The 24,859-nt window shown below is 41.0% G+C and overlaps 3 protein-coding genes and 1 long non-coding RNA gene across 7 annotated transcripts; 2 read left to right on the top strand and 2 right to left on the bottom strand.

Annotated features, from left to right (window-relative positions):
* The first annotated feature begins 122 nt into the window (after nt 1–122).
* LOC135673069 (pollen receptor-like kinase 1) lies at nt 123–3,288 on the top strand. The gene is made up of 3 exons (XM_065181777.1): nt 123–1,310; nt 1,384–2,007; nt 2,387–3,288. The coding sequence occupies exons 1-3, from the start codon at nt 635–637 to the stop codon at nt 3,034–3,036; spliced, it is 1,950 nt and encodes a 649-aa protein (XP_065037849.1). The 5' UTR covers nt 123–634; the 3' UTR covers nt 3,037–3,288.
* A 4,809-nt stretch (nt 3,289–8,097) lies between these two features.
* On the top strand, nt 8,098–12,395 carry LOC135673067 (U-box domain-containing protein 52-like). The gene is made up of 11 exons (XM_065181776.1): nt 8,098–8,474; nt 8,592–8,689; nt 8,768–8,889; nt 8,978–9,186; nt 9,294–9,348; nt 9,447–9,711; nt 9,783–9,884; nt 9,967–10,395; nt 10,474–11,229; nt 11,800–11,899; nt 11,995–12,395. The coding sequence occupies exons 1-10, from the start codon at nt 8,132–8,134 to the stop codon at nt 11,890–11,892; spliced, it is 2,472 nt and encodes an 823-aa protein (XP_065037848.1). The 5' UTR covers nt 8,098–8,131; the 3' UTR covers nt 11,893–11,899; nt 11,995–12,395.
* LOC135673068 (uncharacterized) lies at nt 8,169–9,162 on the bottom strand. Its single transcript, XR_010513220.1, has 2 exons — nt 9,025–9,162; nt 8,169–8,905 (listed from the first exon to the last, which is right to left on the bottom strand). It is a non-coding gene; the product is annotated as an uncharacterized LOC135673068 (long non-coding RNA).
* LOC135673066 (auxin response factor 19-like) lies at nt 10,139–24,449 on the bottom strand. 4 transcript variants are annotated; one of them, XR_010513219.1, is made up of 17 exons: nt 24,131–24,449; nt 23,928–24,040; nt 21,451–21,549; nt 21,292–21,348; nt 20,366–20,521; nt 20,177–20,261; nt 19,830–19,920; nt 19,354–19,518; nt 19,097–19,243; nt 18,372–18,447; nt 18,088–18,220; nt 15,877–17,693; nt 15,058–15,248; nt 13,322–13,753; nt 12,757–12,806; nt 12,118–12,272; nt 10,139–11,285 (listed from the first exon to the last, which is right to left on the bottom strand). XR_010513219.1 is itself a non-coding variant. In XM_065181774.1 (14 exons), exons 1-14 carry the CDS (start codon nt 24,165–24,167, stop codon nt 13,555–13,557), a joined length of 3,366 nt encoding a protein of 1,121 aa, XP_065037846.1. In that variant the 5' UTR covers nt 24,168–24,449; the 3' UTR covers nt 13,117–13,554. The 4 variants fall into 4 exon arrangements, 2 of the variants coding, with proteins under 2 accessions (XP_065037846.1, XP_065037847.1); XR_010513218.1 differs by lacking the exons at nt 10,139–11,285; nt 12,118–12,272; nt 12,757–12,806 and adding an exon at nt 13,117–13,169; XM_065181774.1 differs by lacking the exons at nt 10,139–11,285; nt 12,118–12,272; nt 12,757–12,806 and having other exon boundaries at nt 13,117–13,753.
* Nucleotides 24,450–24,859: the final 410 nt, after the last annotated feature.

The raw sequence follows: 24,859 nt of genomic DNA, 5'->3' as shown, positions 1-24,859 counted from the left end.
AGATGATGAACACCGAGAAGTGTCCATGATCGGACGAACAGCCTCACCAGATGTCTTCTCATTCTGGTTGATACGGAAATTTTGAATCACCGATTCTTACATCACAACGACAGATCTCATCTATCCATGAGGGTCAACCAGCCCTTCAGTCACTAGTCACATTCCCAAAGTATAACGGGAGAACAACCATTAATAAGAGTCAAAACGGGACGCACAATTCTCCGTAGTAATTGGAGAGGTTCCAAACTCGATGGAGGAGCTATTAATAGAGTCAACCTTTCCACGGCAATCCATCTCCATGCAATGCATACTGCATGTAGATGGATCACAGAAATGGAAGGCAGTCCTTCTATCTCTCTACCGACAGCTCAAAGTCCAGTGAAACCCTGGGAAGGACTCCGTCAACCTCACCTGGGTCACCGCCTTCACGCCCTCCTATTCTTAGTCGTTGACCACCACCACCACCACCGACCCCGCCACACCTCAAAACCTTGCCATCAAATCCCATCATCAGCCCTGCCACCTCCTGCTCCTCGGCCCACACCATCCGCCGCGGCAAGCATGCCATCCCATCCCATGCGCCCCCTGCACCTCGGCTTGTAACACCAGCCACGACGGACGGCGGGTGAGCAGCATGGCCGGTCGGCGGTTCCCACCGCTCTTCATGGCCCTACTCTTCGTTGTCGTCGCCGCCGCAGCCGCCTCCTTCGGCGTCGCGAGCTCGTCTGACGCCGAAGTGCTTCTCGGCTTCAAGGCCACCATATCTGATCCCTCCGGCGCCCTCAAGAGCTGGGTCGCGAGCTCCGACCCATGCAACAAGAACGTCTCGAATTGGGCTGGCATCATCTGCGACAACGACGGCCACGTGTCGGGGCTGCGGCTCGAGGACATGAGCCTCGCCGGCTCACTGGCCCAACTCAGCCTCCTCAAGGGCTTGCCGGGGATTCGCACCCTTAGCTTCTTGAGGAACGACTTGGAGGGGCCGATGCCGGAGGTCGGGAAGATGGAGAGCCTTCGGGCGATATACTTGTCGGAGAACAAGTTCTCCGGTCAGATCCCGGACAACGCCTTCGCCGGCATGAGCTGGCTCAAGAAGCTCCATCTCTCCCACAACGGGTTCTCGGGCTCGATCCCGACGTCCATCGCCGCGTTGCCCAAGCTTCTCGAGCTGAGGCTGGACGACAACAGGTTCAGTGGCACCATTCCCGACCTCCGGTTGACGACGGCGAAGCTGGTGAACGTGTCGAACAATTACCTGGAGGGGCGAATTCCCGAGAGCCTCGAGATGATGAACGCAAACATGTTTGCAGGTGAGGATTGCTATCCTTCTACGTTCACTTCCCCCCGTGGCTTTTCGTCTGATCTCATTCACCTTCGCTGCAGGCAACAAGGCCCTCTGTGGGGATCCTCTTCAAGTTCCATGCCAATCTTCGTCGTCCTCATCCCAAAGTTCAACGACCCAGCAACCCATGGTCATCGCGGCCGTGGCCATCTTCGTGCTCGTGGGGATCTTCGCGGTGGCGTTCCTCATGCCCCGCCATCGCCAAGTCCAGGACGAGCAAGTTGCACAGCTTCAGGCACCGAAGAACCCGGAGTCGGCACCGACCAAGGAAAAGAAGCTAGAGGAAGGGGCGGCAGGGTACGACGGCAGCAGCAACGGGAGGAAGGCGCCGAAGGAGCACGAGCAAGGGAGACTAATCTTTGTGCGGGCAGGCAGGGAGAGGTTCGAGCTGCAGGACCTGCTCAAGTCTTCAGCTGAGATCCTCGGGAGCGGCAAGTTTGGGTGCTCCTACAAGGCCTCCCTGACGAATGGCCCATCCATGGTGGTGAAGAGGTTCAGGGACATGAACAGGGTGGGGAAGGAGGACTTCGAAGAGCACATGAGAAGGCTTGGGAGGTTGTCCCACTCCAACTTGCTCCCATTGGTGGCTTATTATTACAGGAAGGATGAGAAGTTGATGGTCACAGACTATGTCCCCAAGAGAAGTCTGGCCAATGCACTCCATGGTAAGCCAATCCTTCTACCAGTAGAAATCTAGCATACAATGAAAACAGAACACTGCATGCATGCATGCATGCATGCATGCTGAAGTTTCAGGATGATCAACAAAGTCTAAGATCAAAATCTTGAGCACTACATTCCGAGTCAGGTAATCTTAATTTGCCATCCTTCACACCTTGAGAAATGTAAGCTCTTCTACTTGAGTTATGCTAAACCAAGGTTTTCTATGTATCTTTCATTGTTCTTCTCACATTTCTAGCTCATAGAATAGATTAAAGTGCAAGGCCCAGTGTAAAGAATCATAAGAGTTTGTATTTAGCATATGTTTATGCCAAAGGTATTACTTCCAAAGCACTAACCTGATGTGGATTTTGTGCCGTTTAGGTTTTCGTGCCGCGAACATTGCAGCACTTGATTGGCCCACTCGCCTGAAGATAGTGAGAGGAATAGCGAAGGGACTAAATTACCTCTATGAAGAGTTGCAGATGCTAAGTGTTCCCCATGGCCATCTGAAGTCCTCCAATGTGCTTCTAAGTGACTCTTTCGAACCACTCCTGACCGACTACGCCCTCGTGCCAGTGATGAACCAGGCTCATGCTGCACAGTCCATGGTGGCGCACAAGGCACCCGAGTGCAAGCAGCATGGAAAAACATCAAAGAAAAGCGACATATGGAGCTTCGGAATTTTGATTTTAGAGATCTCGACAGGTAAGATTTCTATCTTTGATTCACCGCAGGAGAAGGGAGGTGTCGATTTGGCAGGCTGGGTGAACTCTGTCGATCGAGAAGAATGGGCCAGCAAGGTGCTCGATTGCGAGATGAAGGCAACAAAGAAGAACGAGGGAGAGATGTTGAAGTTGTTGCAGATTGGATTGGCCTGTTGCGAAGAAAATGTTGATAAGAGGTATGAGTTGGAAACAGCTCTCGACAGGATCGAAGAGCTGAAAGAGGAAGGAGACGAAGACAGCTCAAGCATTCCTACGGAGGGAGGGGCGACGACTGGGGATGATCTTTCAATTGTTGATATGAACTGACAACCCCAGAGGGAATGTTCAGTGAGAGACTGATTTGAGCTTGCTCATCATGTAACATAAAAAAAAAGGTTTTAACGATGAGGTAATTCACATTTTTGGTGGCGCCTGGCTTTCTTCTCTAACAGTGTGGAGAGTTACAGGTGCTAGGATCATGACAGAATCATGTTCTAGGGTCCAAACACTTTTTTCGAATGCTTTGAGCTCCTTTTGATGCTCACTTCTCATAGTTATAATATGAATCTATTCTCGATTTGGCCCCAAAACTGCTGAATATAAACATTCAACAAACTTAACCTGTCCTACGATTGATCACAAAATAGTATAGCAATATCCCAACGCAAGGAATCTCACCAGAAAACCGATATCCAAAAGGGAGGAGGGATGCAGTTCTAAACAAAAGCTATATGCAAACAAGCACAAATGCCTGATGGCATCGTGAGATGGTTTGTACAAGTAGATGAGAAGCTGATTTCTTTCCTTGAAAGAACATAGCTGAGAAGATTTATTAAACCACAGGTATCGATGCTTCTATGCATGCAAATAGCACGATGAGGGAGCTTAACAAGAGTTCTAAATAGATCAGGCATTCCTAGAATGAAATCATCATTTTTCTCTTACAAAACATGATATGCATATCCAATTCAATCATAACTAAACAGCGTAAGAAACAACGGCACGGAATCATCAACTTCAACAAAAAAATACCAAAAAAATTCTGTAATTTCATCAGCCAAGCAGGAGACCCTCAAATGATGATTTTGATTTTGCATATGAAGAAAATAACCTGGCAAATTCCCTGTTTGGATGAAGCTTTTTAGGGTGTACTACTGTAGTTGCTTCCGAGCTGCTACGAAACATCTTTAGCATCGCAACTCGCAAGCTTGCAATTGACCACAGATCACTGTATGCAAATTTCACGATGAAAAATCAAAGTCGATCCGTAAAAATCCAATCTTGACATCAATCGAATCAATTAACAGAGAAATAATCCTTTCATCGAAATCACATTCTGATTGCAAAATTGTTGATGTTATGATGGTAATGCGAAGAGGTATAAGATATGTCTCATGGCAAAGAGCTTTACTCAAAAGAAAGGGATTGAATTTAAGAAGATCTTCTTTCCAATTTCAACAAATGACTCTTTTAGGATAATTATGTCTTTAACCATACATTTTGATTTGGAGCTTCATCAAATGAATGTCAAAATAGTGTTTCTCAATGAAAATATTAATAAAATAATTTATATGGTATAACCAGAATACTTTATATCAGGAGATCCAAAGAAAATGATATGTAAATTGATAAAATTCATCTATAGGCTAAAACAAGCATCTCGTCAATAGTATCACAAATTTCATCAAGTAATTGTTTCATTTGGTTTTGAGATGAATGCAGTTGATGATTGTGTGTATGACAAGTTCAGTAGGAGTAAATTTATTTTCCTAATATTGTATGTGGATGACATTTTGCTTGCCACAAATGATGTAGGCATATTGTACAAAACTAAGAGATTTTTATCTAAAAATTTTGAGATGAAAGATATTGATGATGCCTTTTATGTATTAGAAATCCAGATACACCGAGATAGATCTCGAGGTATTCTAGGATTATTACAAAGGAGCTATATCGATAAGGTACTAAAAAAGTTTGGCATCTATAATTGTAAACCAAGAGACATCCTTATCAGAAAGGGAGACAAGTTCAGTCTTAATCAGTGCCCTAAAGGAAATCTAAAAACTCAAGAAATATAGAAGATTCCCTATGCATCAATTATAATGGGTACATTATTGGAGTGTTAGGAAGATAATTAAGCAATCCTGGAATGGATCATTGGAAGGCAACCAAAAGAGTCATGAGATATTTAAAGAGGACAAAAGATCATATGCTTATATATAAGATATCAGACCATTTGGAGATTATTGGATATTCTGACTTTGATTTTGTTGGATGCCAAGACAATAGGAAATCCACTTCAGGCTACATTTATATATTTGCTGGTGGGGCAATTTCATGGTGTAGTGCCAAGCAATCTCTAATTACTTCTTCCACCATGACAATAGAATTTGTTTCATGTTTTGAGGCGTCGTCCAATCATAGAATTAGCCTGAGAAATTTTGTCAGAATGTTGAAAATAATACAAGGGATTGAAAGACCACTAAAGATATATTGTAACAATAAATTAGCTTTTTATACTCCAATAATAATAGGAGCTTGACTAAGTGAAAGCGCATTGATATCAAGTTTCTAGTTATGAAAGAAATGGTACAATGTAGATAAATTTTCGTAAAACACTTAGGGATAAACTTTATATTTGTAAATCCTCTCATAAAAAGTATGTCACCTAAGGTCTTTCATTAGCATACTGCTCATGTGGGTTTATTAGAATTTGAGGAAACTTCAATCTAGTGGGAGTTTGTCATATGTTTGTTGTATGTTCTATATTAGATTCTATATTTGTATAGATATTTTCTGATCAAAAATAAAGCTTTAGTTTATTATACTTAGTATATTATGGCTATTAAAGTTATTGATGACCTCATAAAGATAAAGTTAGATCAGTTAAAAATTAACATGTACATATCATATTCATGTAATTTTCATGCTACTCATTTCATGATTGATCTATATTATTTGGTTATGTTAATATTAATGATCATTGATGAGTTTAGGTATGATTGATATAGTGAAGACCACTTTGGTTCAATACTAATATATTCAATGGACTGGATTGTTTTATATGTCCTATTTAATAATGATAATAGTTTTGAGCTTATAAAGTATAATATTTTTATAATGATACACATGTGACCCCATGCGAGATTGTTAAAATTTTTAGGGTCACACATGTATAATTAAATGTGTTAAGTTATTATTTTGATTAGTCAAAATTAAAGTGATCTAATTAAAGTAAACTTACTTAGCTAAGGGGCATAATTATTATGAAAATTAATTGTGTGGATACCATTAGTTACATTTCTAATTTAATGATAAGATAAGTTACGAATACGAAACATCTTGGGGTATTTTTATAAATAGGGCTCTGGTCCTGATTGTAGTATCAATTTTTCATATTTCTCTTTACTCGTCAAAAGAGTAACAAAAGGTACTTATCTGAAATTGGAAGACTAATTCATCAATTAAACTAAAATACTTAGATGGATTCATTAGGAACTCTTTCGTATTAATATGTTTCATAATTATTGTAAGATTTCATATATATTATTGTGGATTTAATAAGTTTTATGAAAACATTCTAAAATTCATCTTTGGGTCTATAAAGTATGTTTAATCTATATTTGATGTGTTAAATTAACCAACGGTGGTCACTCGATTCCTTAAGGGCCTTCATGATGAGGGCATCCGCGAAGGAGATGACAGTCTAGCGGTTATGCATGGGCTTCATGGTGACTCGGAGGGCCCTTCTACTACTTGGTCATCTCCTTTGTAATGTCCTCACCCACCTTCTCCAGTAAGAACCCTAGATGCTCGATGCTTAAGGCGAGAGAGCTAACAACGTCGACCTTACCACTAGTGTCCCGAACGTAGACGTCGACCATTGGTGGGCATCGTCGCGGTAATTGGCGTCGAGTGCTTACGATTTGGTTTAAGGATTTCTTTGCAGCATCTCAATTTTGGTCTGATTCAATTGCCTTCAACTAAGCCGGTTTGACTAGTGGAGAATTGAACCGAATGGGCTTCTAAAATAATATTTTTTATAAATAAAATATAAATAAAAAAGAATTTACTAATTAAACTATCAAACTCTTTACTAATTAAATTAACTCACATATTCAAAAATCAATACGTTATATATAATGCTGTTATGTGGACAATGAGAATACTGTTCTTAGTTAAAATGAGGGCTAATTATAAATTATCCCTGTAGTTAGTTTTTTATTTTTAGCGTTCGATCCTCATACTTTAAAAAATTATATTAATTTTTTATAGTTATAAAAATAAAATATTTAATCATGTTTCTTCTAATGTCATTGACTCTAATCATGGAAGGTACCGTATGTGCTGTCACATACAAAAATGACATTAGAAAGAGGGATAAAAAGATAATTTCACTATCCTCATCATCCAAAAGATATTAATTTCATATAAGGGTAACTTATATGAAAACCTTGTTATCCTCCCTCCAGTTTCATCATCCCTTGTGGCACCGTGATCACTAGACTGTCAAACGTGACCTACGAGAGAGGATTATAGATGAAGCCATGGGGAAGGGGGACGATACGAAGACGAGATCTGGGAGATGGGCGGAACACTTTCTGTCGAGGAGCAAGAATGGGAGGCTTGAGATGTCGAAAACGAACATATGATGCATTGTAGACTCTAGCTCTAGTAACAATAAGTGCATAGGTGCAGTGGTATAGGAGTCTGACCAATTAGGCTGGGAAAAGTTACAGTCTAGTAGTGCCAACAACACGACGACTACGACGAAGAAAGACCGATGCAGAATTCCGTAAAAAGAAACCACTAGGGGTGAAATGGCTCAATGTTTGGTAGTCTAGTAATTATAATGCTGGAGGGGAGGATAGCTAGATGGAGGATAACGAAGCTTTTACATAAGTTACTCTTTTGTAAAATTAATATCCTTTGGATGATAAGGATAATAAAATTATTAGTTTATCTCTCTTTTTAGCATAATTTCTACATGTTATCTTTCGTCGGTAGAGTCGATAACATTGAGAAACGAGATTAAATGTTTCAATTTTATAATTATAAAGATGTCAATGTAACTTTTTTTAAATAGAGGGATTAAGATACTAAAGATAACTAACTACAAGGATAATTTATACTTAAACCATACAATGATAATTGATTGGGCAAATTAAAAAAAAAAACCTCTTTCTTTTGAATTATTTTTAAAAAGTATCTCTATTTTTAGAGTTTCCTAATAGCATTTTTATTTTTACCTAATATCTGAAATATACTTAGTCATTTATCTTTTTTTCTTCCCTTCCTTTTCATAGTTTGTTCTATAGATCGGTCAATAGAGTGAATCTGTCTAATTATAATGATTTTTACATTATGGTCAATCGGCCAAAAATTGAGCGAGAAGAGAAATAGTGGTCAAAGACTCAAATAAATGCAGAGCAAACCTGAAATCATGGCAGACCCTCCAGTTAAAAGTGGTATACTATCATTGGTACCTGAGAGCAAGATTGCCTACTATTTGCTCTTCTTCCTCTCGAAGGTTGGATCAAACAGAGGCCAAGAACTTCGAGACGGAGAAGAGGAAGACAAGGCGAGCATAATGTACTGTCGCAGGAACCCGGAGCAGATGGAAGTGGATGCAGGATGTCCACTGGTGGCGGTGGCCATTGACAAGGACAAAGGAAGCCAGAACGCTCTGAAATGGGCAGTGGACAACCTTCTCGCCAGGGGCCAGACCCTCACCCTCATCCATGTCAAGCTCACCAGCCAACCATGTGAGCTACCATCTCTTTACCCCCTCCTTATTTCCTTCCTTCTTCCGCCATGGCTGTGCTCCACTTTGGGCTTCCATGTATGTTCTCCTCATCCTGTCACTGCTTCATGCGTTACAGCTGCCAACCTAGATGATGATGGTGGCTTCAAAGAGCCGACGGACCATCAATCGAAGGAGTTGTTTCTTCCGTTTCGCTGCTTCTGCACACGTAAAGACGTGAGTGCCAGACTTTTTTGTGTCGGAGTCGCTGTTGTCTGCGAATCTCTGTAATTTTAGACAAGATGGTGTCAACAGGTGCGCTGCAAGGATGTGCTGCTGGAAGATGTCGATGCAGCCAAGGCCATAATCGAATTTGTTTCCCATGCTGCCATAGAGAAGTTGGTGGTCGGTGCCTCATCGAAGGGTGGATTCGTCAGGTCTCTTACATCTCCACTGCATTTTGAGATCCGAGAACTGTGTTCATGAGCTTGTCTCAGGCTGAAACGGTGTTCTTCTTTCTCTCAGGCGATTCAAGAATCATGATGTCTCCGCCAGTGTCACCAAGGGGGTACCTGATTTCTGCACCGTCTACGTGATCGGCAAAGGGAAGGTTTCCGCCATGCGGAATGCGGTGCGTCCAGCGCCGGCCGTTTCTCCTCTTCGTGCTCAGATCCAGAGCGAAGCCAGCCTCAAGCCTGATGCCCTTCCCCCTCGCTTCTTGCTCGGTCCCAATGGTGCGTCTTGTCTCCTCTTCCCCGCCCCCCGCCCCCCGCCCCCTTTTCCACTTGTCATTCCTGCTTTTACTAGGCCCCTGGCTGAAGAGAATGGCCGACACTTGCAGGGCCAGGCGAGGTGGCACTGGAGACACACAGCATGAAGCATGACGATTCCGTCAAGTAAGCTTACTGTTGTGACGTAGAAGGAGAAGAAGAAGGTAAAAAGAGTTCGAAGGAATTGGATTTGTGGGTGTTCACCGTGTGTCGCTGTCAAACAGGTCGCCGTATGCCAGGGGAATGCGCGCTTCCACCATCGCAGATCTCTCGTTGTCCGACACCGACATCTCCTTCGTGAGCTCCGGAAGGCCGAGCATCGACCAAGCTTTCCCGCCGAGATTATCCAATGGATCAGACGGCCTCGACCGCAGCTTCGAGATGGCGCTTACGCCCAACAACAGGTCGGCCGACTCGTACTCCACCGGGAACGAGTTCTCCTCGTTCTCACAGGGCAGCACTGGAACCTCGTGGTCATCACAAACCATGGTAACCATATCGTCAACAAGATCTCGCGATGAGACTCCATCTGCTGACCGACTCTTTCGATTGGCTTGCAGGAGGACGTAGAAGATGAGATGAAGAAGCTGAGGCTGGAGCTCAAGCACACCATGGACATGTACAACAACGCCTGCAAAGAAGCAATCTCAGCCAAACAAAAGGTCAGATTACATCCATACGTCTCCAACTCGATACTCATCGGCAAGAGATGAACTTTCTTCACCTGGCCATGATCTGCTGCAGGCGATGGAGCTCCAGCGATGGAAAGTGGAGGAGCAGAAGAAGCTGTACGAAGCTCAAATGGCAGAGGAAGCTGCCGTGGCTTTGGTGGAGAAGGAGAAGGCGATACGCAGAGTGGCAATGGACACAGCTCGAGCCGAGAACAGGATAGCAGAGTTAGAATCACAGAAGAGGGTAGATGCAGAGATGATGGCAATTAAAGATGCCCACGAGAACAACAGAACTTTAGATTCCGCACCTCGTGCGGACGTGAGGTACAGGAAGTACACCATTGAGGATATCGAAATTGCCACGGAATACTTCGCTGAGCATCGTAAGATCGGAGAGGGTGGCTATGGCCCGGTCTACAAATGCCATCTGGATCACACGGCGGTGGCCGTCAAGGTTCTGCGCCCGGATGCAGCTCAAGGGAGGTCGCAGTTTCAACAAGAGGTAAGCAGAGTGGATGAGCATGGGATCAAACCGATACCTGTTGCAGGTTCGCCTTGATGCTTCCCTTTGGTTGCGCAGGTTGAGGTGCTGAGCTGCATCAGGCACCCGAACATGGTGCTGCTCCTGGGTGCCTGCCCGGAGTACGGCTGTATCGTGTACGAATACATGGCCAACGGGAGCTTGGACGACAGACTTTTCCGGCGAGGCAACTCGCCGGTGATCCCATGGCAGCACAGGTTCCGCATCGCTTGTGAGATCGCCACCGGACTCCTCTTCCTGCACCGGATGAAGCCGGAGCCACTGGTACACCGCGACCTCAAGCCCGGGAACATCCTCCTCGACAGGAACTACGTGAGCAAGATCGGCGACGTCGGCCTCGCCCGGCTGGTCCCCCCGTCGGTGGCGGACAGCGTCACGCAGTACCGGATCACCTCCACGGCCGGAACCTTCTGCTACATCGATCCCGAGTACCAGCAGACGGGCATGCTGGGGGTGAAGTCCGACATATACTCGCTCGGGGTTCTGCTGCTGCAGATCATCACGGCGAAGCCTCCGATGGGGCTAACGCACCTCGTGAGCCGCGCAATCGAGCAGGGAACATTCGCCGAAGTGTTGGATCCTGCGGAGTCGGACTGGCCGGTGGAGGCGGCTCAGCGGCTTGCTGAGAAGGCACTCAAGTGCACAGAGCTGAGAAGGAAGGATAGACCAGATCTCGAAAAGGTTGTGTTGCCAGAGCTGCAGTGGCTAAGTGCTCTCGGAGAAGATAGCTTGGCGAACTGCACGCTGCGATACAGTACTCAGAGCTCGCCCATCAACAGTCAAGCTTCCATGCAGGTGAGTCGGTGATGAGAACCGAAGGTAGACACCGAGTTCATTGGTACCGAGAAGCACTGTAGTAGTAATGCATGTGTAAAGAACATGAACTGCATAGATAATGATTGCTTTACTTGATGCATTCTCAATAAAATAAAAAAAAACATAATTACATGTAAAAGAGAAAAGTAATCACCAAATCAAGAGTTGTAGAATGACTATTAACAATGATGTTATAGGAATGACTATCAAGTAAATCTTCAACAACAGAATGATGCTGCAAGTCATTATTTAGATTAGACAAAACTTGAACATGGATTTGCTATGAGACAATGCTATCTTGTTAATGCTTGACAAAATTTGTCTATGAAACCCTTTTCTCCAACACAAATTTCTGAAGTATTCAGAAGATTCAGAAACTATAAAATGCACATGAGTAGCTGTGTCCAAGGCAGCTTATCCTTGAGAGCAAACCTACACAATTTTCTCATAGTATTACTACTAGTGAAATGATTTGAGTGAGATAGAACTTTGAAAAAATATATGGCATGAGGAGACCTGGACCTACTCATCTTAATATTTATTTGACAGGAATTTATGAGTGATCCACTGCTGACACAAAATGGATTTGCTATCCACTCAAGTGAATCATCAGCCACAGGAAGAAAATCCAGTGTGCTGTGAGAATAAGGTGACAGTATAACTTATCTGAAACTTGCCTTACTACATTAATTAGTATGACTGCTAGTTCAGCAAACTTGTTTGATTTAATTTTTGTTTGTGCAGGCACCTTTATGATCAAGCTGCTAAAGCTGGTCTCATAGCTAAAGACAGTTTCCAATAGTGGCATCAGCATGTTCAATGCAGTAGCCACAAACAATAAAGACTGGAGTTCTTCATCCAACATACCTCTGTCGAGGAGATGAGAAGCAGGCAGCAGATTCTGAAATTGTGCCGAAATATGTTTACTTCATGAAGTTACACACTATTTTTTTTTTTCCTTTTTAGCACCAAGTTTCGATTTCGAATAAGGTCAGACCTTAGTAAGGTTACTCCTTTGCGACCTGAAAGACCAAAGTTCAAAACAATAGTTCAGCAAATCAACAATTGTTCCTGATGAAGCATGTAAACTATTGTCCCCTCTGTTGAATAATTTCTTTTGTTCCAAACCTTCATTTGTTGATGGACAGCTACTGGCTTATGCAAGTTAAACAACTTCAGATACAACAGTCTTTTTAAGCGAGCACTAATGTATACCTAAACCATTTTGCTAAACGTAAAGAGTTCTTCTGAGCAAGACATTCACTTTATTTTCAGATAGCATTGATTGCAAGATTCTAAGGGCTAACTTCAACCATCCTAATTCAGTACACAACAATGATATGTTACCACTGCCCAAGTATCAAGTATGGATACTTCAAAATGCTACATGACCACTTTGGAATATTTCCTGATGTATGACAGATACCTTAAAACATATGACATATGTATAACTTGTAACAATATATTGAGAATGTCACTGATCATTGAAATATCGGGTCAACTCACATCCTTTCTGCCTATGACTTCAACTGTACTTCAAATTCTAGGCAGCATTTCTGACACAAAAATCCAGAAAAACAGAGTTAGTTATCCATTCTTTAAGTGCCTGTAGAAGAATGTGATTGCCAAATAGCAAAATAACCAAACTTTACATTCAGTAATATATTCCGCAACAATTAAATTGCCATAATATGTGTACCAATTGATACGAATTTCAAGAATAGCAACATTAGATGGCATCTATTGTCATGCAATATTCAGAGTTTGATCAGTTTTTATCTTCAATGAATAAGTGGATAGGTCCTCTGAACAAGTAAAAAACATCACCAGGGAGGGCAATAAGTTACAATTATGTTGACATACACATGCTCTGCAAATATCTTCATGGATCAGTAACTCTGCTCATTTCCCCCAAATTTCTGTTTGAGATGTCATACAGATTAGGAAAATGTTGAAGCTTTCACTATCAGAAAAAAGGAACTGACATTAACTTAAGTACATGATATTTAATATAGAAAAACTGCAGCCCCTGATGGATCCTACCAGTTCTGTTGAGTTGGATATAACTCACCACCACAATTTCTCATCTCCATTCAAAAATAATGGGTGAGGTTTGTCATGTGTAGCTGCTTCTGCTTTTCGATATTGGCTTTTTGCCATCAATTATGCAGTTTGGACAATGGACACTTCCACTCATCATCATCTTTTAGACGATCTTCATATGGAATGCCAGGCACGATGGCCAACAAAAGTTGAAATCAGCTTCACCGCATGATCAGTTAGTCATTCCAAATGATTATATTATCATTCAAAATGATCATACGATCCAGCTGAGAGGTTGCCTGAGTTCTGATCATGGTGGCCCCTCCAGGCATTTCCACCATCAGAGCTGCCGCAAGCCTGATTTAGGAGGCTATTGTTTTCCAAATCAACATCGATGCTCATCTGTTGTACTTCTTGTGGAGACAATATCTTGATGCACCGAACACAGTTCACAAACTCCCTGCACATTGAAGTGATCATGCTTGGTCACAACATTGTCATGATCTTTCTGCTTTGATGGTTTAGTAATTAACTTACTATATTTCAGAGTGTGAAAGCTATAAACCAGATAGTGAAGGTACTACATTTAGCATTTTCGTTTTAATTTTACTCAATTTTTTATCATGCTCTTATTTACTTGACTAATAGAACATAACTTAAATCACTGTCTCACTCAAAAAATAACAAAGTTATGATTGGAGCACTTTGATCACTAAAAGGACCTATCACATTAGAACTTTGCATTATTATTACATATAGAAGTGGGAAGAAAACCACAAATATCTAATTGTCCCAGAAAGTACCTTGCATTTTCTAAAAGATGATTTAAGATCCTTACTGATTTTAATTTTTTTCAAATATTCAGAAGATATAGAAAGTACTGTCAGTTTGTCCTAGGGAAATATAATGGAACACTTAAGAAGTCATGATATAGTTTACTCTCATGGGTCATGACATCACCCATCTTCTTTTCACGGGCATGCCTCCTACTCCACAATGACTACAGAGGTCATGATATAGTTTGTCCTAGGGAAATATTTAAGATCCTTACTGATTTTAATTTTTTTCAAATATTCAGAAGGTATAGAAAGTACTGTCATTTTGTCCTAGGGAAATATAATGGAACACTAAAGAAGTCATGATATAGTTTACTCTCATGGGTCATGACATCACCCATCTTCTTTTCACGGGAATGCCTCCTACACCACAATGACTACAGAGGTCATGATATAGTTTGTCCTAGGGAAATATTTAAGATCCTTACTGATTTTAATTTTTTTCAAATATTCAGAAGGTATAGAAAGTACTGTCATTTTGTCCTAGGGAAATATAATGGAACACTTAAGAAGTCATGATATAGTTTACTCTCATGGGTCATGACATCACCCATCTTCTTTTCACGGGCATGCCTCCTACACCACAATGACTACAGAGGTCATGATATAGTTTGTCCTAGGGAAATATTTAAGATCCTTACTGATTTTAATTTTTTTCAAATATTCAGAAGGTATAGAAAGTACTGTCATTTTGTCCTAGGGAAATATAATGGAACACTTAAGAAATCATGATATAGTTTACTCTCATGGGTCATGACATCACCCATCTTCTTTTCACAGGCATGCCTCCTACACCACAATGACTACAGAGGTTCCTAGATCTTCGCTCATTAATATAGTTTTTCTTCAATTTTACAAATCATAGAGTAAAGTGCTTCTTTTATCCAAAAGATGACAATATAATGCTGAAGGACATGCCATAACTTACTCCCATGGGTCATCTCCAACAAGTAGAACATCATTTTCATGATCTACGTAAACTAGCTTCCAGCCAATTCTTTGTCGATCTTCCAGCTGTCCCTCTATATTGAACATTCGTGCAAGATCATGTTTCAGCTCATCATAGCCTGAGTAATGTGTGATATCTATCGATCTGCCAACAGCTCCACGCTTGTATACCTAAAAACACTACCACTTGTTAGGTTATGAGAGAGAAATGATAAAAAAAAAGTCGGCTTTGATATGACCAAGAAGCAAATATTAGATGATAAGAAAATATCAAAAATTAGATCAATATGAACTGCACAGCCAGTTTGATATACCTTTAAGCATGGCAGATTTCGGTACCATGAAAAGTTAGATCACTTCTACAACCATCAGTACAAACTTACACCTTCAGTTTCAACACATTTTTAAGCTCATGGAACCATAGATGGATATGCCCTTGGATTACGTTATTTTGGTGTCAATTGCTACTGACAAAAAATATGATTATGGAATTGATCAGCATCTGGAAATATTCCAGCAATCTTTGTAGAAGATAAATGATAAAACCATATCTAGTTATCCTGGTATGATTTGCTTCGTTTTTATGCTATACTTGACAAGATTTTCTTAGGGTGGCCCACTCAGCATTATGCAAGTAATACAAATCACTTAGTTTCTAGAGTGATCAAGAAAAGAACAACACAAAAATTAATCCAATTTTTTTTATATTATTTAGCAGAATAGCAGAGACAATCAATTCACTATGTGGCAGTACTCATAAAAACAAAATACATAGCTTCCCTAAGCTAAAACCACAAACCTTAGTGTAAGTGCGCATATGCTGAAGTGGTGGCGGCACTGGTGTCCACGAGCTTTTAGTTAAGAAAACATTCTCATTAGTAGTTGAATCTATAGAATTAAATGCGATGTCTGGAATTCCGAATGCTTGTGATACCATGGATAATGATAAGTCTTGTTGAGCATCTTTTGAGGCATTATAGTTGGCAACTACATCCCTAGTGATACGATTCTGATACTTTCCTGAATCAATGCTGTTTGCCAGCATAGTATCAATGGTCAAAGGTAATTCCAATGAGCTATCGATGTTATCTCCAAAGGGAACATTATCTCCTGGATCTGTGCCCTGGACATCACCATATGTAGGTGCAACCCTGAGCATTGATGGTTGATTGAAAGAAGAGAGAGGGAAAATTTGATGTAATGGTCCATCAGTCTGGGATAGGCACACAGAAGTTGCTGAAGAGGTTGTGTCCAAGTAATCCATTTGTGTTGTGTTGCCTACATATGTCTGAGGGGCAATGACACCCTGATTTTGCACCTTGGAAAATGGGGTCAAGAGCTTCATACTGTGTACAGCTTTTGGAAACTCCTTCGAGATGTTGGGTATTGCTGCAGCATTTTCAACGGAGGTTGGACCAAGCATTGTAATAACTGACTGAGACGTCTTCTCTGTTGACTCGAGAGTGTAGTTTTGAATCCCATTTAAAATTGAATGTGGAAGAATAGCTCCATTGTTTGCTGAAGGTGATGTGGAGCAAAATGGGTTGTCGTTGGTAAATCCTGACTGTGTCCCTTCAGCTGCTAGCAAAGAGCTGCCACAAGCAGGGATCAAATTGGTTGCCGGTGTAGCAGGAAGGATAGCCCCGGATAAGTCACCTAGTAGAGTTTGCTGCTGTTGAGGCTTTTGCTGTGACAGGTTGGGCGAAGGCTGTTGTAGCCTTGCAGGAGTAGCTTTTGGACATGGTTGAGGAATCATTGGTTGCTGAACTAGTGAATGGGAGTTCAATAACTGCTGTAGTACATCTGGGAGAGTTTTTTGGGACTCCTGAATTTGAGGAAACGGAGGTTGTTGCATTCGGGGCTGTGAAAATGATGACTGCTGTTGTTGTTGCTGCTGCTGCTGGAGTTTTTGTAGCAACTGTGGCCGATTCTGTTGATCAGATAACTGTTGATTCACTGCTAGAATCCTACTTGGCTGTGGCTGGTATTGCTGCTCAAGTTGCTGGTCCTGGTGCTGCTGCTGCAGGAGCAGTTGCTGAGGATGTTGTTGCTGATTCTGGTGGAGGCTGGTTTGTAATAACTCCTTGTTCTGTATCATAGTCGGTGGCTCTTGCTGTGGCTGGTGCTGTTGTTGCTGCAATTGAATCTGGATCAGTACTTGAGGCTGTATTATGTTGTTCTGTCTCTCGTCAGATGGTACTGCTTGGTTGACCAATTGCTGCTTCTGCTGCAAAGATAGATCTTGCATCTGTTGTCTACTAACAGCACCCACTTGGTTCAGTGGGATTGACAATTTAGCAAGTTCCTCAACTTGTTGACTCATCCTACTAGCATTAAACTGCATATTTGCCTGTTGCAACTTTGAAGCTTGCAAACCCAATGGCCAAGAAAGATCAGTTGTACCAAGGTTTCGGACAGGTCCAGCAAGGGAGCACAAATATTCTGTTTGCAGGGTTTGGCTAGCAAGGGATGGATTTTGTTGCATGTTCATCCATTGAACTAAACTTAGACCTGGCATTACAGTGCTCTGAGTTTCAGAATCCTTTATGCAGGTCTCCTCTCCAAGCCAAGGCATTGCCCTCTTAAAAATATTTTCCATTTCTGATGATTCATCGTCTGCAAAATCAACTGACAATTCAGCATACTGATAATTACACAAAAAAAACTGCCTGATAATCTAGCTCGGTACACTAGTTCTCAAATATAAAGATAAAAATGCATCTATAATTATAACCAATGTCCTCTCACCATCTAGAGCCTTGTGTTTCTGCTTCAATAACAGCTGGTTCTTGCCAAATATTGCTAAATCATGAAATTTTGTTTCTTATATTTTGTTATGCCAAACCCATTCAATATTAGTGGAAAAAGTTTATGTAAGGCTATCCTGAAGCTTGACTGAATCAAAAAAAGATTGCTTAAAAGCTAAGACAAGTAATTGGTTTTTCAATGATCTAAAGATTCTAAACCATTTATAGAGAGGTTTCTGTGTTATAAATTATACATCAAGTACCTAGCATTCCTGGTTGTCTGGTGCGCTTGCGAAAAAATGGTGGACAGATGAAGAAAGGAGCTATCACAGGTTCAATCTCCCATATGGACACCCTGTTGTGTCTCTCGCCTGCTGCAGACTCATCCCATCCGACCTGTCAATAATGCAAAATACTATTTGTAAAAGATTAAATTCTAAAAAGCAAATTAGTAAACACTACAAATGATGAACTAGACCAAAAGCCTCAGACTAAATGGATTCAAGATCCAAAGCATGCAGATAACTGATATATATACAAAATGAACCTGCAAATTGTGCCATTGTGAGTTTTTCCACCTTACAGGATCCAAATCACTAATGCCTGTAATGGTACCCATGTACCTGCAGAAATATAGAGCAAGTTTACATTTTTTATCTGATATTAGAGCTCTATGATCAAAGTGCTATAAATATCAACGATATAAGTTAAATAAGAAATTAGTTGTCGATTTCTAAACAGGGAAGTCCGGTTCAGTATTTAAATGCGAGAGGGAAGCCAGAATAGTAATGCCACAAGTGGTTGCCTAACTGAATTAGAACTTCAATAGGAGCCACCAAGTAGGCAACAAAAGAATAGTCTAGGTTACCAATATTCTGTACTTTTAAATTATAGATACATTTAAAGGGTAGTCAATAAAATGAAAGTGACAATATTCATGGTGAACCAATTTTAGAAAAATCAAGTAGTCTCCTCCAGAAATCCATTGGATACTTCCCTTGTTTCCTGCCTTCATTTTTTAAAGTGAGCTAGGGTATCAAGCAGCCATCTCCATTTATGTGAGCAACCCTATGATACTCCTTGCTATCCAATTCTCTGCTTCTGTTTCTTCTTCATCTTCTCTTAGTTTATATTTCTTTTCTTTATTACATATCTCTTTCCTTTTGTCTTTTATTCTTTTAACCTATTTAATCTAAAATCATCTTATTGGCTTTAAACATTACTTCTGTTTGTTCATGTTTTTCAAGGCTTAACTAGAATCCTACTTCTTACCTTCTTGTTCCTGATTCTTCAGTTTCGAACAACATACGAAAGCGCATACCCAGGAATATTTGGTTGCTATATACTGCCTTCTGGTATTTTGCAAAAGGAATAACAAAATCTGAAGGACAGGTCCTGCAGAATGACATTAATTTACCACTGCAAGGTATAATAGATATATGTAAAAGTTAACAATTAATCAGCACAAAGTTGTTGATGATCCATTTTCAGATGGATACTACATATCTTTACAAATGGGGGAGACCTACCTTGGATTGTAAAATACAGTGAATGGGCTGTTGTTTGCAGCAGCATGGGCTGCAGCAGCAAGAATGCCTATATGCATGCTATCACTTGACAGGACAGATGATGATATGCTGGTAGGTTGCCTGTTAGCACGCCGAATACCTAAAAGAAGCTGTTGTTTTTCATCCCTGCTCATGACAACAATAACAAGAAACTTATAAGCTTTGTCTAAAATACAGATAACTAGGTTATAATTTTTGCCTGCTGTAAACATCCACTGTTAACAGCAAACGCTGAAAGAAATAAGAACAAGGAGAAGAGGGCACTTGGGATCATGTCATGGGAAAAATGAAAGAAACAACCATAAATTTCTAACTAAAATAACGAATGCCTTGAGAATGAACTTCTTAGGTAAACCACAAGTACATTTAGGGATCTTCTGCCTATTGTCTGCCATTCTGGAAAAAGTAAAACACTAAATGTTTAATATTGGTATTACCTAATAAATAAGACGGAATCACCAGCGAAGAGCTTCTTTCCGCTCACAAATAAGCTCCAACCAGTGGTGAGCAAGTGCCTTTTGGGTTGACCTAGATTTCATGCAAAGAAGATCATGACCTTTCGAGAATGCCAAGTTGAATGTTAAATGCAAAAGTTAGCATATGTTCAGCAAGTCATTACACTTTAGTCTTATGACTAGGTTTTTTTTACTAAGCATAGAAAACAATATTCTAATACAAGTTGTAGAGGTTAAGAATTACATAAATTCATTGAACTTGTATTAAAAGAAAAAAATGCACATGAGCATTTAAAAAGATGTTTCAAACAATCTTTTTTTAGTCTTACCTCGATAGATATGACGGAAGGTCCAGAGATTCTCATGCAAGTCTCTGGCCTGTATTTCTTGAGCAGGTGGCTGCATTGAGAAGTCCTATACAATACAAAAAGAAAGGTTTGCAATGGACGGATTATCAGAGAACTGTGACAAGTCTGTATCGTGTGAGAAATTTATCCATGACAACATAATTTCCTTACAAGAGCAGGGAAAATTTTCTCTGCAGCACGACGAGGAACAGAGAACCCTCCATGTGTGCTTGTATCACTCGCAGTAAGTGTTTTACAAAAGAATTCTGTCTGCGACCTGGTTTGTTTTAGTGCAAGCTCTGATGCCAGCAATGCCTCCTTCTCATACTGCATTAAGAAAAAAGAAAAAAGGTCAGATACATCTCCATGGAAGGCTTATGACAATTTAGGAGAGGCATTTTTAATGCATACAGCAATGGCCAAAAAAGTATGAAGAAATAGGAACTATTGTCCGCATCATCTTCTTTTTCGTATGTATATGTATATATATCTATACACACACACACACATATATGTATGTATATATATATGTGTATGTATATATATATGTATATATGTATGTATATATGTATATATGTATGTATATATGTATGTATATATATACATACATACATATATACATAAATATATACATACATACATATATATATATATATATATACATACATATACACACACACACACACACACATACACACACACATAAAGTGCTTTAGCCACAAAACCTTATGTATAAAACAAAGGCCATAAATCTTGAGTAAAGCAATTCTTTGCAACAAAGCTCTTTGTGCAGTATCAATAGAAGGGAAGTGCTCATACAATACCCCACTTTAGAGAACTACAACCAGTGACATCCCTTTTACTTTAGAGAATTACTGCCAGTCATATTTCTGTACACAAATTGATCATGATCTATTTCTAGTCTATCAATATTTATTGGCTGACAAATAGAGTGTCAAGTATATGAATGACTTAGGTTCTAATCACCTCCAAACTAAATTACTAACTGACATAGCACATTTTCTTAGACATCTAAAGCTACATGTTAAAGGCATGGTTGAAGATTCTAATGGATAAAAATGATAAAATGGACCCACCGAATTAACTGGCTGAAGAGTCATCTGAGCATAAACTTCATCTGTCTCTGGATCCACCTAAAAGTTTTACAAAATCAGGCATGAAGCTGAAGGTCACTGCAGAATTCAATCATAATTGGCATGTACAAAAGAAAGAAATATCAGGAAATGGTAGCATACATGCAGTGTAACATTGTGAAGAAGGCATATCAACTTTGAGGGAAGACTGGTATAGTTTGGAATATGAGCATCAAGATCCTTTTGCATAGAAGTTGCAACCTGAAATTGTACATATGTTATTAATCTAAGCCATGTAAGTGAAAACCCAGATAAATCTTTTAAACCAAAATTATCAAGTTTCAATGATAATCAGTGGTATGATTAGGAGATCAAGGCATTAATATCCTTTTGCATAGAAGCTGCAACCTGAAATTATACGTATGTTACAATCTAAGCCATGTAAGTGTAAACCTACATCAATCTTTTTGACCAAAATTATCAAGTTATAACGGTAATCAATTGTATGATAAGGAGATGGACCCAGTTTCAACAAAAATTACTGCAGTAAATAACATCAGTTTAGAAGGTTATAAAATTTCAAACAATAAAATTTTCCTTACCTATAGTAGGAATTTGGCCCATAAGGCTTACAAGAGAATAGCATGTGTCTAATGCTTTAAAAAGTTGCCAAGTAGCTCATTCATTGACACAAGAAGCCAGCTGTGAGTCATGCTTCCATTGACAAAGCACCTAAGATATAAGTATTTTCCTTAACATGAAGGACATGCTCTATCATCTACTCATAGTTCATTGGTATAACCAACCACATTTACGCACATTTGTTCTGAGTAAAAGGAAAACCCAATCTGATTGATAAAATCAATGCGGATCAAGTGCTTGCAGTAACTGCCAAACCCAATAAACATCAAGTTTGGACTGTGAGTGTTGACGAAAGCCATAACCTAAAAATGAACCAAAGATGAGAAGAAAATTTAAAAGTAAGATATTTAGTTCAAATGGTAATTCAAATGAAAGTCCAAAATACAAGCTACATTTTGCCACAAAATGATTTCTGTAGTTTATATGATAAATCTCAGTGTCTGCCGTACCGAAGCATACCGGCCGTACTGGGCGGTACGTACCGGTCCGCCAGGTACTCGATACGCGGACCACCCTGTACCGCTACAGTACTACAGTATCGGTACACCAGGGTGTACCGCTCGGTACGCCCTGGTGTACCGCTCGGTATGCCTTGGTGTACCGCCTGGTATGCCTTGGTGTACCGCCCGGTACACCGGTACCGTACCATACCGAGCCCGGGTCGAAACTCCGGTACGGTACAGTATGGCGGACCTTGATAAATATTATTGATAACGCTAAGTAGTTTATCAAACAGAATTGCAGATAGCATACAGAGTATCATATTTATAGATGAACAAGAATTTAGGATACAATGAGAAGCAATCTGGTGCTCCGTAAGTAAATATTAACTAAGAATGAAGGCATGGCTTTCCAGCATAAATAAATGAATATATTAATGTACAGTCACCCTGAATCACTCACAAGAAGGCCACCAAACTATAATAAGCAAGTTCTTTGATTTCAATACATGATTTACAGTGATGATAACTGCCCCAAGGCATGGATCAGAAACATTCTATCCTATTTGGGAACAGAATTTATGTGAATCTGTCTATCTTTCAGCAATAAAACTGCATGAAACAAGCATCACAATCACCGCCATCATTCTTGCCCCCATCTAAACTTAAGATCTGAGGATGACACAAGTTTTTCTCATTTTCACGTGCAAGCCATAACTTGATAATATTATCATAGAAACTATTCCAGCTGTGTTCTGTCAGAAAATGCAAAGTTTCACGTATCTCCTATTGTATTCCTGAGAACCAGATATATCTTGTTTTTTTTGTTTTTATTAATCTGATGCTAGAAAAAAAATAAAAAATTTTAAGTGGTAATCATCCCAACAATTACAAAGAGAAGGCAAATGTCAATTCATCTTGCTTGTTTTTTACCTCTTAGCAAGTATAAGTTGTTAAGTATACAGAAGGCAAAAAAGGGAACAACGAGGTCTAATTATCATGGAGAAAAATATTAGTAAATGGTAAAAGATTAATGAAAAAGAACTTTTATTAAATAATCAAACATTAAGTACCAACAACCCCACAAAATGATTCCATTTATAACTGGACTTAATCAAAAAAATCCCTCAAATCAAGTACCACAGTCAACTCCCTAGTCTCTGCAGATCTCCCAAATACCATTTTACTTCATTTAGAAGACATAAGAACCATAATGATCTAAAATGAATAATTAAAGGCCATCAAATCCGGGGACTCTGAAAATATTAAAGAAAAGCATACCCAAACATATGATTAAGAACAAGGAAAAAATAGAAAGAAGCATCATTGCAGACAACAACAAAAAAAAGGAAGAAACGCACGTAAAAGAATGGTTTCTTTAACAAGCTTCAGTACTTCCAACCATCAAAAGAGAATCCTTTCCAATCCGCAGGATTGGGCGAGGCAGCACAATAGCAACCAAGCAGGAAAGAGTAGCACTTATGCAGAGCAACCACACTAGAAGAGGCGACCATGCCCAAATAAGCAAGAGCCCCTTGTCTTGCCTTCTATTTTTACCTGCTCGCTGTGTCCCTGGGGAAAGTACACGACGAGGCTCCCCACCAGCGGCAGCGTCACAAGCGGCCCCGCACACGCATGCCACAGCTCCGGGTTGATCGTCTTCGTCTCCACTGAACCATCACCATCGACAACACAAGCGTCAAACAACCCACACGCCGGCGGCAAACATGGACAAGGGAGCCACTCGAGACCAAACTCACCTTCGTGAGCCGCAGCTCCGTTGGCAAGCCGCTTCATCTTTCTCACTCGGGCGAGCTTCAACACCACCGCCCTCTCGTTCACTATAGTGCAGCCGCCATATGCATCAGACCGGGCGTTCAAGACAGGGGCCGGTGAATCCGGCGAGGCGGTCCGAAGGCCCCGCGTCCGTGGGCGGGCGTCGAGGGGGCCAATGGTCCCTCAGTGGGGAGCCAAGCAAGGAGGGTTCCGTCTCCCGACAAAGCGAGGGACCAAAGAAGCAGCAGCAGCGGAGAAGACGAGACAGGGGAGAGGCGAAACATGAAAGGAACTCGAGCATTCCTTCTCGGTCCAAAAGCCGCTTTCTATGTCGCATCTCCCGGCGGATAATAAGCACTTTAGCCCCCGTCTTTTCGCTCATTCAACTTGTAACCCGGCCGGTTGCGGTCACATCACTCGAATTGCGGACGACCAGGGGCATCGGAGGACCACACGGTAATTGTACGAGATCAAAGGGCTTATTGGCAATAAAACCTCGAGACCAACTCCACCTACGCTCCGATTGGTGCACTCAAGTGGGACCCGCCATAAGAAGCCGAGGGTAACTGAAGCGCGGGGGGCGAATAAACGTTCACGTTCGCGGAATCTGAGATCAACGGCCGGGCTTCCTCCACGTGGCAGGTAACCGCTTTTGCAGGCCGAGGATTCCTTGAGAGCCCGGACGCGTGTCGACGGGGGAGTGGTGGATCAAG

This window comes from Musa acuminata, chromosome BXJ1-5, assembly GCF_036884655.1.
Source record: "Musa acuminata AAA Group cultivar baxijiao chromosome BXJ1-5, Cavendish_Baxijiao_AAA, whole genome shotgun sequence".
Classification (NCBI taxonomy): domain Eukaryota; kingdom Viridiplantae; phylum Streptophyta; class Magnoliopsida; order Zingiberales; family Musaceae; genus Musa; species Musa acuminata.
This window is presented reverse-complemented; position numbering and strand designations above follow the sequence as displayed.